The sequence below is a fragment of the Nerophis lumbriciformis genome, linkage group LG19 (genome assembly GCF_033978685.3).
Source record: "Nerophis lumbriciformis linkage group LG19, RoL_Nlum_v2.1, whole genome shotgun sequence".
Classification (NCBI taxonomy): Eukaryota; Metazoa; Chordata; class Actinopteri; order Syngnathiformes; family Syngnathidae; genus Nerophis; species Nerophis lumbriciformis.
The window spans coordinates 25,526,682-25,540,597 of NC_084566.2; the positions used below are offsets into that span (position 1 = coordinate 25,526,682).

General features: G+C 41.3%; 2 protein-coding genes across 2 annotated transcripts in view; one reads left to right on the forward strand and one right to left on the reverse strand.

Annotated features, from left to right (window-relative positions):
- Positions 1 to 133: 133 nt before the first annotated feature.
- Positions 134 to 8,444, reverse strand: gtpbp4 (GTP binding protein 4). The gene is made up of 17 exons (XM_061979106.1): positions 8,302 to 8,444; positions 7,554 to 7,724; positions 7,376 to 7,479; positions 7,168 to 7,304; positions 6,962 to 7,062; positions 6,734 to 6,826; positions 2,662 to 2,853; positions 2,522 to 2,587; positions 2,339 to 2,428; positions 2,154 to 2,264; positions 2,016 to 2,093; positions 1,888 to 1,939; positions 1,716 to 1,816; positions 1,334 to 1,531; positions 1,173 to 1,238; positions 734 to 877; positions 134 to 629 (listed from the first exon to the last, which is right to left on the reverse strand). The coding sequence occupies exons 1-17, from the start codon at positions 8,347 to 8,349 to the stop codon at positions 477 to 479; spliced, it is 1,905 nt and encodes a 634-aa protein (XP_061835090.1). The 5' UTR covers positions 8,350 to 8,444; the 3' UTR covers positions 134 to 476.
- Positions 8,445 to 10,743: 2,299 nt separating this feature from the next.
- The window catches only part of larp4b (La ribonucleoprotein 4B), a 31,124-nt gene continuing 27,951 nt past the window's right edge, over positions 10,744 to 13,916 (forward strand). Inside the window, exons 1-2 of the mRNA XM_061979105.2 lie at positions 10,744 to 11,320; positions 13,652 to 13,785. Coding sequence (XP_061835089.1) covers positions 13,705 to 13,785 — 81 coding nt within the window. The 5' untranslated portion in view covers positions 10,744 to 11,320; positions 13,652 to 13,704. The remainder of the gene's footprint in view (positions 11,321 to 13,651; positions 13,786 to 13,916) is intronic.

Sequence of the window (13,916 nt, forward strand, 5' to 3'; positions counted from 1 at the left end):
GCAGCACTTCCAGCCCTGCAAAATATATTTCTACATTGAACAATAACAGTAGATTTCAGTAATATTTCACTGCCCCCAAGTTAAGTGTATTGTTTCGGGACTTTTGTCTAAAAATGACAAGACAACAGCTGAGTTTGGGTGTGCAGTAGATGTATTTGGCTGTGGAGAAGAAGCACGATCATCATCCTCACTTTATCCAACACTATCCAGCCATTTTTCTATCACTTGTCCCTTTCGGGGGTCGGGTGAATTTATTCCCACACTTAATTGAAGTTAAATAACGGCAGGAACAAACTAAGACACCTCAATAGGCCCAGTTCAGTAAAAACATTTAGCAATGGAGTTTCCTTGTCAAAAAAGGAAATATATATTTGATGTTTTTAGTTGTACTGTTGTGTAGAATAAAACTCCAAACTGCAGATGTCCACAAACAAAGCAGGTCACAATAGTCTACAGAGACTTCTTCCTCTTCCTGTTCATCTGCGATCTGTGGTGCCCGACTTCCTTTTTCCCGCTAGGAGATGTTTGGGTTTGAGGTCAAACACATGTCGGTCTCCCTCGCCCTTCTTGCCAAGGCGGTTCATGTCCTTCTGAGAGTTCTTCATCATCTTCTTGGCCTTTTTCACCATCTGAGCGGAAAACAGGACACTTTTTAGTGCTTTGTGGCAGTTGGCTTACATGTTCATGTGCAATCATTATAACCGTTGACTTGCGTGAAGACAAGCCGACGTACCTTTGTGTCTCGTAATCCAGACTGGTCCCGAGGAGGACGAGAGGCGCTCTGGCTGCGTGTTTTGGAAGCTGGTGGCGCTGAAACTTCACGTTTTCGTTTCCTGGTGACGCTGCGGGAGCGCCGGGCCTGCTCGGCGTAGTGACTCTGAAGAAAACAAGCACACAGGTCACAGATCAGCTGTCGCTCAAACCCTGTCCACTTTTGGTCAGATTATCAGAATCAGAATCAGAAATACTTTATTAATCCCTGAGGGGAAATTAACATTTTCAGGGAGACAGAACAGGATCGCAACTTCCGGCACCCCTTACAAAAAAGGTGAGCTACAGGTAAACAATGAGGGGGGGGGGGGGAATTAAGAAAAAATCGGTCTAAGCCTGGGCCCCTGGTGAGGGGGTCCAGACTGAGGCCAAGGGAAACATTTTAGGACTGTGCGACTCACATTGTCCTTGTTGCTCATGTCCAGGCCGAGGTCTCCCATCTCCTTCTCTAATGTTTTTCTCTCAACCTGCACATCAGAGGGACGAGCCACATTAACATCATCCATTACCAACAATTAATAAGGAAGGCGTAAATACATGAACACTATTTAGCCCTTCCCACCTTGGTGGATGTCCTGGGCATGCGGGGCCCGTGCACGTCCTTTTCTTTGGACGCTACGATCATGAGGTGCTTCTTCTCACGGATCTGCTTGGCCATGACGCGGATCTCCTGCATGTCCTCGTCCTCGCTCTCATCATCTGAGTCGTACTCGCCGGCCTGCTCCTTTAGCCCCTCCTCCTTCTCCAAGTCGTCAAGTTTCTGCAGTAGACAATACATGCGGAGCATTCATTTAAGAGGTTTCAGTGCAGCAAAACTGACAAATCACATAAATACCATTAAAACGCTTAAGCATGAACAATAGCAGATGGAATAAGCACAAAAAGCCACTAAATTAAGTGTCAGCTTTGATGAACTTTAAATAAAAAACTTTAATAAGCTTCACCTTCATGATGTCTGGGTCGATATAGTCAGCAATGTTGTGGCCTTCCCAAACCTCTGGGATCTTATCATGCTTCTCCTCCTCGTTCATCAGGTCCCAATATTCTAAATAAGATGAAGACAATGTTAGCATTGTGGTGATGCACAGTTGGCTGATACATTTTAGAGACGCTCACTCTGAAGGTCCAGGATGTAGTCATCTCCAAGCTCCTGCTCCAGATCTTTCTCCTGGAAGAAAACAAGTCTGGTCAGAGAGAGCTAAAGGAACATGTTTTTCCTAAACTGTGCTGGACATCAAACCCACCAGCTTGCGCTTGGGTGCGTCCACCTCCATGGCCTTCCTACGCAGCGAAGCTCCCTCAGGGATGAATGGAGGTCTCACCTGGAGAAACATTCCCAAGGTTAGCATGTAATAAGGATTATTATCATTGAAGATGTTCACCTTATCGTCTCTTTTTGCGGGCATGGCTAGATGCAGCCTGTTGAGGACGTCATGGACCTTCTTGCTTTTCATTTTGTTGTCCACACGGTGGACGAGGAGGCGGTCGCAGGCCTGAGGTACAAGACGACATGTTAATAAGGAATACCTCATCAACAACAACTCTCTCCGCTCTCCTTGTGTCTTACCTCATTCTTCACCTGAATGATGCCCTCGTCTGTTAGTGTACTGGACTCAATGACAGGAATGCCCTCAGCTGTCAAGTCTGTAAACATTTTCTGACAAGAAACAATCAGCATTGTTAGTTCCTAACTTATTAATAACTGGTTACGACATCATAGCATAGCAACATCAAATAAAAAAGCACCAACCTGGTTCTCCTCAGACAGCTCACTGATCTTCATCACGTCACACTTGTTGGCCACGATGATGAGAGGCTGCGAGGAGATAGCACAAGTGTAACAAGTCAACAGGAAGTGACAGCAAAGGACAAATGGTGTGAAAAGCTGACCTTGTTGGCAAACAGAGGTCTGATGTTGCTGAAGAGCTCCATCTGTTCCTGTAAAGTGTGTCCGCACTGCTCCGAAGTGTCCATCACATAGAGGACAGCCGCTCGCAGGTGAGCCAGCGCTGTAATGGCCTGCATCTCAATGGTGTTCCTCTCCTCCAGGGGGTGGTCCAGGATCCCTGGGGTGTCCACCACCTGAGTACGCACAGACATGGAAAACAAGTTGGTTTAAATGCTTGATAGAAACAATCAGCAGTAGGTCACTACATTGTATACCAAGGGTGGAACGTTTCATAAAATCCAGTTCGGATCTTGGCACAGTTTTCGGTTCGGTGGACATTGTTGTTGTATTTAACAGCCCAGAATACCACGTTACTGAAAAATCCACTATTACTACTTATTTACAAAAATATCTGATTAAATAAAACTTAAAAACATTGCCTAAGGTTTTGACCCTGCAATTTAGTGTACCGGTAAGAAACATTTTAACTGTACTATCCGTATAACCACATTATATATCATCAACAACGTGAAGCACAAGCTTTATCAGCACTAGTTGTTTTTATTTAATCAAAACAATTTATTTTAATTAAATGCAAAAATCTTTACATGTACAATTTTGACCGGTATTTTAAATCAAAACAATGATTTTGTAACATAAATTTACAAATAAGTGCTTTGAGGAAAACGATTGCTTTTAAGCCATTTTCTGAAACCTTTATTTTGCTAGTGCAGTCAGACTAGATGTTGCGCACAGCACTGTCATTGTGTCACTGTCTAAGCTTTCATGGATGGTGTTGTTCACAAAAACACAAACAGATGAGTAGTGTTGCGGGACTAGAGAATATCATGGCTAGCATTAGCTTCAATGTTTGATCACAGACTTAGCTGGCATTTCAGAGGATGCGGTCGTTTCGACATCGTTTTGACACGACTTAATTTTTCTTTTCTTTCATTTATTTCAGGCAATGACATAAAACAAGTACAAAGTTGACAACACATAATATAAATTAATATAGTGCAAAAGGTAATGTATAGTATGTAATGCATGATTGTCCAGTTTTGCCTGAAAGGGAGTGGGAAGAAGATAATTTATTTAATCCCACCCCCAGTTCTCCATTCAGTAATTATTCACATGAGTTTCACTCTTACTTTGTTCAAGGATTATAATACAGATGTTGTATCATAGTGGCATTATCATAGGTAACAATAATTATTACACTGTAACAATAATTTGTATCAACAATGTAGCAATAATGAAAATACCAACAATGGTAATAGACAACATAGCAATAATGGTAATAGACAACATAGCAATAATGGTAAAAAACATTGAGCACATGTTAACACTTTGAGACAGAGTACAGCAGCAGGTCAAATTAAAGACCCTCATCTCTATATTTGAACCAGACCCCGTGTTTGTATAATAGTTTACTTCCCCAGACGAATAGTCCTTTTCTTCACAATGACAGCACATTTCCTGAATTTTTCAGACCATAGGGAGCGCCGGATTATTAGGCGCACTGCCAGCGGGTATATTCAGGTCTATTTTCATACAAAAGGCGCACCGGATTATAAAGTGCATTAAAGGGGTCATATTAAGATTTTTTTGTACTGGTGGTTCTTTGGTCAAAATGTTGCACAGACTATGTTTTACATACAGACCATCTAAAAGCTGATTTCTGACTGTCTCTTCAGGAAACGTTGTTTTGTGTGTGGTCTTATTTATGTGACTCTACTTAGACAGCATTTTCTCTCCGTCATCTTTGGTGTACCGGTAATTTTTTAGCTATTCCATAGCGAGTCTACTGACAGATGTAAATTAGAATTGTATGGTACTTTGTATTAGAAATAGGGATGTATACAGAGTACCGGTATGGTTTTGGTACTGGTTCCTAAATAGGTCGGTTCTCCTGGACTGGGAAGATTCTGGACAAATGTTACGGCTATATATATATATATATATATATATTTTTTTTTTTTAATCAGCTGACCGTCATAATAATGACACGCTGTCACATTGAGTTCAGCTGCCGCTGGTACACATACAAATCAGCTTGGCATAATCACAAATAAGGAAGAAACACCACAAAAGTTTGTCACAATATTTCCACAAAAGTCTCTCAAAGGCACACACGCTAAGAGTTAGTGTCACTTTGAAGTGAACACGCTTTACTCACAAACACCACTGCCACACTTCGACCGTCGTCCTAGGCATTTTGTAAGCCACAGGCCATTATTAATCCACTCACATAAATGGAAAATTGAAGTAATAAAATAATCCATAAATTTGCAGCATATAGCAGGTCTGTAGTTGCCGTCTGACAGTCCATCGCACAAACTGTTTGTGTGGCATCAAAACACACCTTGCTTAAATGTGTTCGAGTTTGTTCTGTCTCTTGACTTTACAAAATGGACGATCGAGCATTACCCTTACTCACTGGCTCTTTTTATTTATATAGTACACACTGCAGAGACACATACATCGGTTAGTAACTTTCAACATAGCCTCCGGCCCGTCACTCAAATAAGACCGTGTGCCACATAAAAACAATTAACAATTACAATTTTTTTTAAATGCAGACCGACCTAACATGTTAATTGCCTGTATTGATTTATATGATATATTTGATTTGACAATCATGTAAAAGTTATGTGCTCTGCACATTGTCGTTCATCAATTTGATTTACAGCTGAGGTTTATTGTAATGAAAAGAAACACAGTAATAGATCAGTGTAGTCTTTACAAGATGATGACATAACTGCATTAGCAAACATAGTTGACTTGTTATGACTCAAAAAGTAAGTGTTGGTAAAACACTTCCCTGATGTGAAATGTTGCATGATGTTGTGGAGGTGTACAACCACTTGTGCTATTAATTATTTTATTTTTTTTTCTCCACATCTTTATTTACACCAATTACATATTGTACCGATAAGGGTACAGACGATTACCATGATCGATAAAAAATATCGATATCAGTATCAATACAATCCTAACAATATACATCCCTAATTATAAATGGCAACTGCGGAGGATGAATACCCCACAACAAGATAGAGAAAAAAAAAGCTAATTGACTATAACCTCGGACTTCAATGGCCTTTTCGCACACATTTTTGGGACTTATGCAGATCCCCAATACACATGGTGTACAAATAGGTAAGAAAAGTTGGTTTTGCACAATACTGCTGGGTGATTAAACTATATCAATATATAGCATATCCAGAAACAATATCAAAAAAATAAAATGGAAAAAAAGTGATCAATAAAACGTTCGCTAAACCTTATTCTTCATCGAAGGGAACAGGAAGGCACTCGCTAACCGAGTAACGCAGGAAGTGATCACTGATGAGTGGGAGTGATACGCTAACAGCCAATCAGGTAACAGTATCAACCATCAGGTCTGATTGCACCATCTTGTCTTGAGGTTGATTCTTTGCATGCATGGAGTGAGAAGAGAAACTACAAATGTATGCTGCAGAGAGCGCAGAAATTGTCAATAAAACAGGAAAAGTTGCCTCGATAGTAAGGGAGTTTCAGATTTTTTCTAAACGGCGCGCAGTCAGACCAAAGCGCTCGTAATCAATAATATCACACTACCTTAGCCACACTCACGTTTGAAATAGTTTTTCTCAGGTTTTTCTATGTTTACATGTTCACACTTGGCACTAGTTTGTTACACTTTATTAAGTATTTTGTACGTATTAATTGTTTTTGCACCTCAATTTTAAGAGGTTATTGTAAAGTGTTCAATATGATTTTAGAATTGTGTTTACATTTGATTGTTTTCCATGGTTGCTGAAGGGATTATAATCAGAGGATGGTTACATTTTAAATAAAAAATATTACATTCAATATATTTTCTCTTGGTCCTTATTTTCAATAGATCATAAAAACAACAATAATTATAAATGGACCAATATAAAACACTTGTATCATGATACAGATTTCTGCCATACTGCCCAGCCCTACTTTCCATGTCGTTTGCATACCTAATGATGTGTCCATCGAAAGTATAATTTAAGCGTGTAATACATTCTCCACTGTAAAACACGTCAAGGTGCTTGTTACCTGCCAGCGCAGGTATCTGTAGTCCATGTGACCCACAAACAGTGACTTGGTGGTGAAGGCATACGGTTGAACGTCCACATCTGCCCGGGTCACCTTAGGAGCAGAATTGCATCACAGCAGAGTCAAATGCCACACTTCCATGTCACAGCAAATTTGACTGTCCACACGTTTTATTTTTCGACAATAAAAGACAAATCTAGAGAGTAAAGCTAATTTAAAAATGTTTACCTTGTTGATGAAACTGGACTTTCCTACATTAGGGTATCCACACAGGAGCAGTGTCCTCGTGTTTGGGTCGATGGTGGGCAAACGGGACAGATGTTGACGCACTGTTGAAATCAGAAGAAATTAAGCATTTGTGTTGCATGTTAATTAAAAAAAAGACTTTAATGAAAGGGGCATCTTATGGTTTCATTTTCCCAGGACGGACCTACCTTGCTCTAGATACTCCAGACTGGACTTCTGTCGCTTCAAGATGGTGCACATGCGACCCAGCGCAGCTCTTTTCAGCTGCTTGCATCGATAAAGAGAATCTCCATACTTCATTAGGCGCACGTAATCTTTGGCCACGCTGGCGGGTGAGAATAAACATTAAAGATTACTTTCTGAAATAGTGGAGTAGACAAATAGAGAGCAACTTACTTGTCAATCAGATTCTTAGCAATGTTGATCTGCCCCAAAGCCAGCTTGTAATGGTCTTTGTCATACAGCACGTTCATCAGGTCCGCATAAAAGGGATGAATGTCCTGTGGAAAACAGCACGACACTCACACCGAGTCTCAATCTGTTCTGTAGACTTTTTAAATGCAAGTTGACTCACGTCCAGTTTTGGGAAGTCGGTGAGGATCTGTGTGAGGCGGTCATGGTAGTTCTGCTGGGTGTATTTCACTTTGCGCATGTAAAAGTGTCGGATGCGGTGGATCTGGTAATGCTTGTGTACCACCGTGGGTGTCTTCCGTTGCGTTTTGGATAAAGTGATGTCGATGAAATCCTGAAGCAAGAAGAAATGACAGGTTATTGATTTTTATTTTTTAACTGGAACAAGATGTTGACGCTGCGTTTTGGAGGTTAAAAACATTGTCTAAATTGAAAGTTTTCCTGTAATTGTGTACACTAGTAAACAAAAATACAAACTGCCCACTTGACAACAGTTTTATATTTTAATCAATGTCATTCGGATGGGACAATGTTTTACAGACCATGTGGCTCTATTTGTCAACTAGAAATGTGATACTTACGAAGGATCCAAAGTTACAGTCCAAATTTACCATGTCAACTTTCACTTAATAACCAATACATGCCTCCTTTGAGGGATACATCTATCGCACGTACCTCAGTCCACAAAACCTAAACTAACGTATCTGATATGGTATTGTTAGATAAGTCTAAGTCATGTTGATACATTTTAATTACAATATTTTACTGGTGTCGGGAATTTAACTCCGTGCACGTGCTAGCTAGTTCGCTAACAGAATATTTTTCGCCGATTTTCACCGCCTCTTTCCCGACAAAACACAGAGTTAAAACGCTAACAGTTGAAAGCGCTCCAGTCCCCGACCACATCTCACCTTGGCGGTGGGAACCACCATGATTTTCTTGAAGTTATAAAGTGCCATCTTGACGGGGCACGTTGTACTCCGCTGATCGCACGAGAGGAAAGGACGTGGCTAGTTCCGCCTGAACCGGAAGTGACATGTGACTAATGTTCAACATGTTGCCCCCTGCTGGTCACATGTACACTGCATGGAGAAAACGTCAACAATGCGTATAAGCGTATAATATTTTTATGGGTGGTGTCTACAATTACCGTCTCTATATCAGAATATTAAATGGATAAACCATTGTATAAAGTTTATGTATAGAATCAATACATACAATGGAATAAAATACTGTGGCGAGAGCCAACATGGGCACTAGTGCAATAAAAAAGACATAAACAATAAATAAATCATAAACATATTTACTCTAAATGAACATATATGTATACTATACACTTTGCTAAAGAGCCCCTCAGTGGAGTTCCCACTCAAATGTCAAGCAGCAACATATTTGTTGTGATCCGCGGCCGTCAGCAGGCAGCCAATCAGCAAAGCCCATTTTACCAAGTCCACGCCCAACAAAACCGATCACGAGTGGGTCCGCGTGCCATCACTGGGCGCAATTAGCCAATCAGAGCGGGCCACAGAGAGCAGCAGCCAATCGGAGACGGCCGATACGGGCGCGAGGAAGCAGCAGGAGAAGGCGGAGGGGCGCGAACGCGAGCTCTCAGTGACAGCTGCGGGTTCCGCGCTGGGACGGAGAGGGGGAGAAAGTAAAGAGTACCCACTCAGTCTGTTTAACCGGATACATATTTTTTTTAGCCGACAAGCAATTGTGGACATATTTAAATAATTTAATTGGATATGGATTTACAAACATCAATATTATTTATGTGTACAGCTGTGGTAATGGGTACATTCGCACCCACCTGCACAAATGTACTTCAAAATGTAACAATCAAAATAAATAGGACTTTTTTTTTTGCTTACTAGGACATGCATATATAATATGCAGTAGTTTGACCATTTACAATCAACGATAATAAAAAGGAGATGCTAGGAAATAGCATAAAAATGCCCCAAAAACTTGGAAAAACGCAATTCATAGCGTTACTTTTTGGTGTAACCATCATGAGCGTTCTGTTCAGGTATATTTATTTTATATTTTGATAAATCATCATAAATAGGTATTGATCAATCTTTAAGCTGTGTGTATTTGATTTCAGTTTGCTTTTGACATCTTATTTACAATTGTAGTTGAAACTTTTACAACCTTGTGTTGCGCTCATGATGGCGTAACCAAACTAGATTATTTTGAATATTTATTCCCTTTTTTTACATTTAGTACATTTAAATATACTGTGTTTTATGCTTTTTTCTTTTTGGAACATGTACTGTATAATACAATAAAATCCCATATAAAATTATGTTTCTAGCAATACTTTAATTTTGCCTTTGAAAGTAACACTCCAATGTCCATTAGTGGAGCTGTACACTTATAGAAATGTCAGAATTTGAAATACTGTGAATATAAGTTAATGTAAAACAATTCCGCGTAAATGATTCATTCATGGCAGCACGGTGGAAGAGGGGTTAGTGCATTTGCCTCACAATACGAAGGTCCTGAGTAGTCTTGGGTTCAGTCCCGGGCTTGGGATCTTTCTGTGTGGAGTTTGCATGTCCTCCCCGTGACTGCGTGCGTTCCCTCCGGGTACTCCGGCTTCCTCCCAACTCCAAAGACATGCACCTGGGGATAGGTTGATTGGCAACACTAAATTGGCTCTAGTGTGTGAATGTGAGTGTGAATGTTGTCTGTCTATCTATGTTGGCCCTGCGATGAGGTGGCGACTTGTCCAGGGTGTACGCCGCCTTCCGCCCGATTGTAGCTGAGATAGGCTCCAGCGCCCCCCGCGACCCCGAAGGGATTAAGCGGTAGTAAATGGATGGATGGATGGAAATACTGTGAATACAAGTTAATGTAAAACAATTCCGCGTAAATGATTAATTCATTCATTTTTTATTTATTTATTTATCTCCTTCGTTGATGTGCATCTTTGATCGATAGACAATTAAACCTCAGAAACTAAACACACATTTACACACCAATGCCTGAGAAGGAGCAGGATGAAGAAAAATCTTATATTTTCCTGCCCCTAACATAATACATAGTCTTATTTAATGGATATCATACAAACCAAACAAATATATCCAAATATAATGAAAACAAACAAAAAAACACAAAAACACAACAATTGCAAAACTTCATGAAGTACAAACTGAACAAAAAAAAGTAATATACACCTCACGGGATGATATAAAACAAATACAAAACCATCATTGTATAACTTGCCAAAACAACCATTTCCCGTTATATGTTGTGTCAAACGGAAAGTAAACACACAATTTGAGTCTTCTTTGATGATATCAAAAAGTTTGAGTCGAAACATACGTTAAGGCTGCAGCATGACTTGGGCCTTTAGGAGTGAGTCATCTCGCGGCGTAGACGATCTTTGTGTTGAACACGAAAGGGAAAGGAAACGGCGACTTCTCCATTCCTAAATCCTCTCTCTCATTTGGGGGGGAGTAATGCATGTCTGCTCAGTCGGAAGCTGTGACACCGTTCTCTCGGATTTAGGGACCTTTCATTCGATTGTTTTCCTCCCGTAGAGCCTGTCCGCTGACCGTGGGGGGGTTTGCTTCGCGTCAAATTGTAGGCGCCAGATTTATCGAGCACGACTGCACTAAGTTGGTGGGTAAGCTAGCTTGCTAGCCACCTAGCTAACCCTCGGCTGGCTTACTAGCTAACTAGCTTGCGGTGCTAGCCACAGAGGCCACTTTGTTGACAAATATATGTGCTTGTCTTTACTCTATGACTGCTACTTAACATTTGCCTCACGGTTTGAGGACTATTCACAGCGAGTTTTCTGTGCCGGTTAGCGTGCTTGACGTAGCCTGCTAGCAAATACCCTGCGTATTTAGCTTGGAAGCCGAGTGAAGGCCTCAATCCAACCCCGCCGCCAGACTCTTTTGCCGAGCAGTGAGTTGACAGGTGAGTTTCCTTTACTTGTCTTTTTTTGGCAAACGTGCGCTGAGAAGCAACACGCACAGCTAGAAAGTTTCGAATGCTTGTTGTGGGAAGTGGCTGGAGGTTAGCTGGGCTGCTAACTAAAATGTTAGCCCGATGGGGGTTGGGGAATCCGCGAAATCACGCCGGAGGTCGCCATCTTTCATTGGATACCGCCGCCAGCGTGCTGACCAGCCTGGATCTACTGCAACATTCAGTCTTATTCGTTTAGTTTGAGTCGTTGTGGTTTCATTGTTGCAGTGTTGCTTCACTCCGCATGGCCCTCCTAATGTTGCCATGCTGCTGCGTTTTGGACCGAACACGACCACACTGAGCCCTGACCTAACACTGAGGGCTGCCACTTGCAAAGCTAATACAAGTAATCAATCATTAAAATGGACAAACAGACGCCTGTCACGGTGACTGGCTAAGCACAGGTCCACACACCCTCTGCAGGGGCCCAATGGTTGGGGGGGTGAGCTCTGGGGGGCGTCACCCTCCTTCAATGTACACTTATCAGTTATAAATAAACACAATGACTACCTTATTTTGACTGTGCTGGGACTGCAGCAGCACGACGCCAATGAAACACCTGTTGTTCTATTAGGGCAGTGGTTCTTAACCTTGTTGGAGGTACCGAACCCCACCAGTTTCATATGCGCATTCACCGAACCCTTCTTTAGTGAAAAATAAAATGTTTTTTTTTTTCAAATTCAAGACAAAGTTATATGTTTTTGCTAACACTTTAGTATGGGGAACATATTCTAAGTAACAAAGACTTAATTTAGAGTTATTTGGACACTAGGGGAACATATTCTAAGTAATAAAGACTTAATTTAAAAGTTAAAGTTAAAGTACCCATGACTGTCACACACACACTAGGTGTGGCGAAATTATTCTCTGCATTTGACCCATCACCCTTGATCACCCCCTGAGAGGTGAGGGGAGCAGTGGGCAGCAGCGGTGGCCGCGCCCGGGAATCATTTTTGGTGATTTAACCCCCAATTCCAACCCTTGATGCTGAGTGCCAAGCAGAGAGGTAATGGGTACCTACCGATCTCAGGGCGGACACTCTAACCACTAGGCCACTGAGTAGGTTATTAGAGTTATTTGGTTAGGGTCAGGGTTAGAGGGTTAGGGTTATAATAAGGCAATGCTGAATAAGGCAGTAATAAGTACTTAATGACTAGTTAAGAGCCATTATGTTACTAATTTGCATGTTAATAAACAACTAATTAATGGTGATTATGTTCCCCATACTAAAGTGTTACCATGTTTTTTTACTGGTGCATAAAATGAACCGTGCATGAACATCACCTTGTTCAAACAACAAAACCAACACAGTGCATAAACTCACAAGAAATTACACACCTGCAAATCAGTCAGCTGTTGCCGTATCCGTAATACGCCGATAGGGAGAAGTTTGTATTTACACGATGTGTCAGGTGTATTTTGACCTCCGCTGAACCCCTGAGGCCGACTCACCGAACCCTTAGCGTTCGATCGAACCCAGGGTAAGAACCACTGTATTAGGGCTACACTGTGCTATGAGAGAATGTTGTGTATAAATGAAATGATAACATATTCCAGTTAATGTTCAAACCTCCATGGCACTGATGGTTGTGGGTGTGTGTGGGGGGGATGATGTGATGTGTTTTGGTTAAAGTGCACATCACATTGTTGATATCTTGAACTTTGTGCTGTGATTTGTACATATAAATAGCAAATAAGTTTGGAGTGTTGGCATCGACTCAATCTGTGCCTCATGAACTTCTGAATGATATTTCCTCCCGCAACTGCAATTAACAGTCATTAATGCATAATCACTACATGTGTTTAAAGCGATGTGAAGCGGACAGAGAGCTCGTAAGTGTCATTTCAACAGGTCGTAACAAGAGTTTTTTTTGGATGGCTGACACAATCGAACCTCGTTCATTGCAGTGACACACACACTCGCACCATGTGTGGCAAGGAGCATGTGGGTCAAAGGTGGACAACTTTACAGTAACACCATTCTTGTTCCTGCTTTGTTTGCAAACACAGCACCCCCCGCCCCCTTCGATTGTTGAGCTGGACTATCGCATGCTTATAAACGATCCATCAACAAACATTTTAACGAGCAAGCTTTTACCAAAGGAAATACAGTTGTAGACATTCCATCAAAATCCCACAATGAACTGGAGAGGCAATATTTCAACAGTCTAATCCTAACACAAGTGTCATTTGTTCACTGGTTCTTAGCTCGCTGCCCGTCTTCTCAATGCTGATGTTATGATGCAGTAACGGGCCTTTTTTGTCCCTTGTGTCGTTCCGTAGCTTCCTTGGTGACATAGAGACTTCTCCCTGAGGAGCCAAAAAGCAGACGGCTCATGACTTCTGACCAGGACACAAAAGTTGTAGCTGAACCACAGGTGCAGCAAGTACAGGAGGCTAAAGAGAACTCTCATTTGGTAAGTTATACTGCTTTTGCAATGTCGAGCCACTGTGCGCTAATACTTAAATGTTGGAATGTGGAAGATTGATTGTGGGCGGTGAGAGGTTTTTTTTGTCAAGTGTTTTCTATTTCAGTTCATTCATGTTT

Bases quoted from the DNA above. Each gene is read 5' to 3' on its own strand.
- gtpbp4 (XM_061979106.1), bottom strand. From the start codon at position 8,349: ATGGCACTTTATAACTTCAAGAAAATCATGGTGGTTCCCACCGCCAAG. The intron at 7,480-7,553 runs GTGAGTCAACTT...TGTTTTCCACAG, and splicing joins CCGACTTCCCAAAACTGGAC to GACATTCATCCCTTTTATGC. The intron at 878-1,172 runs GTGAGTCGCACA...TGTTTTCTTCAG, and splicing joins ACATGAGCAACAAGGACAAT to AGTCACTACGCCGAGCAGGC.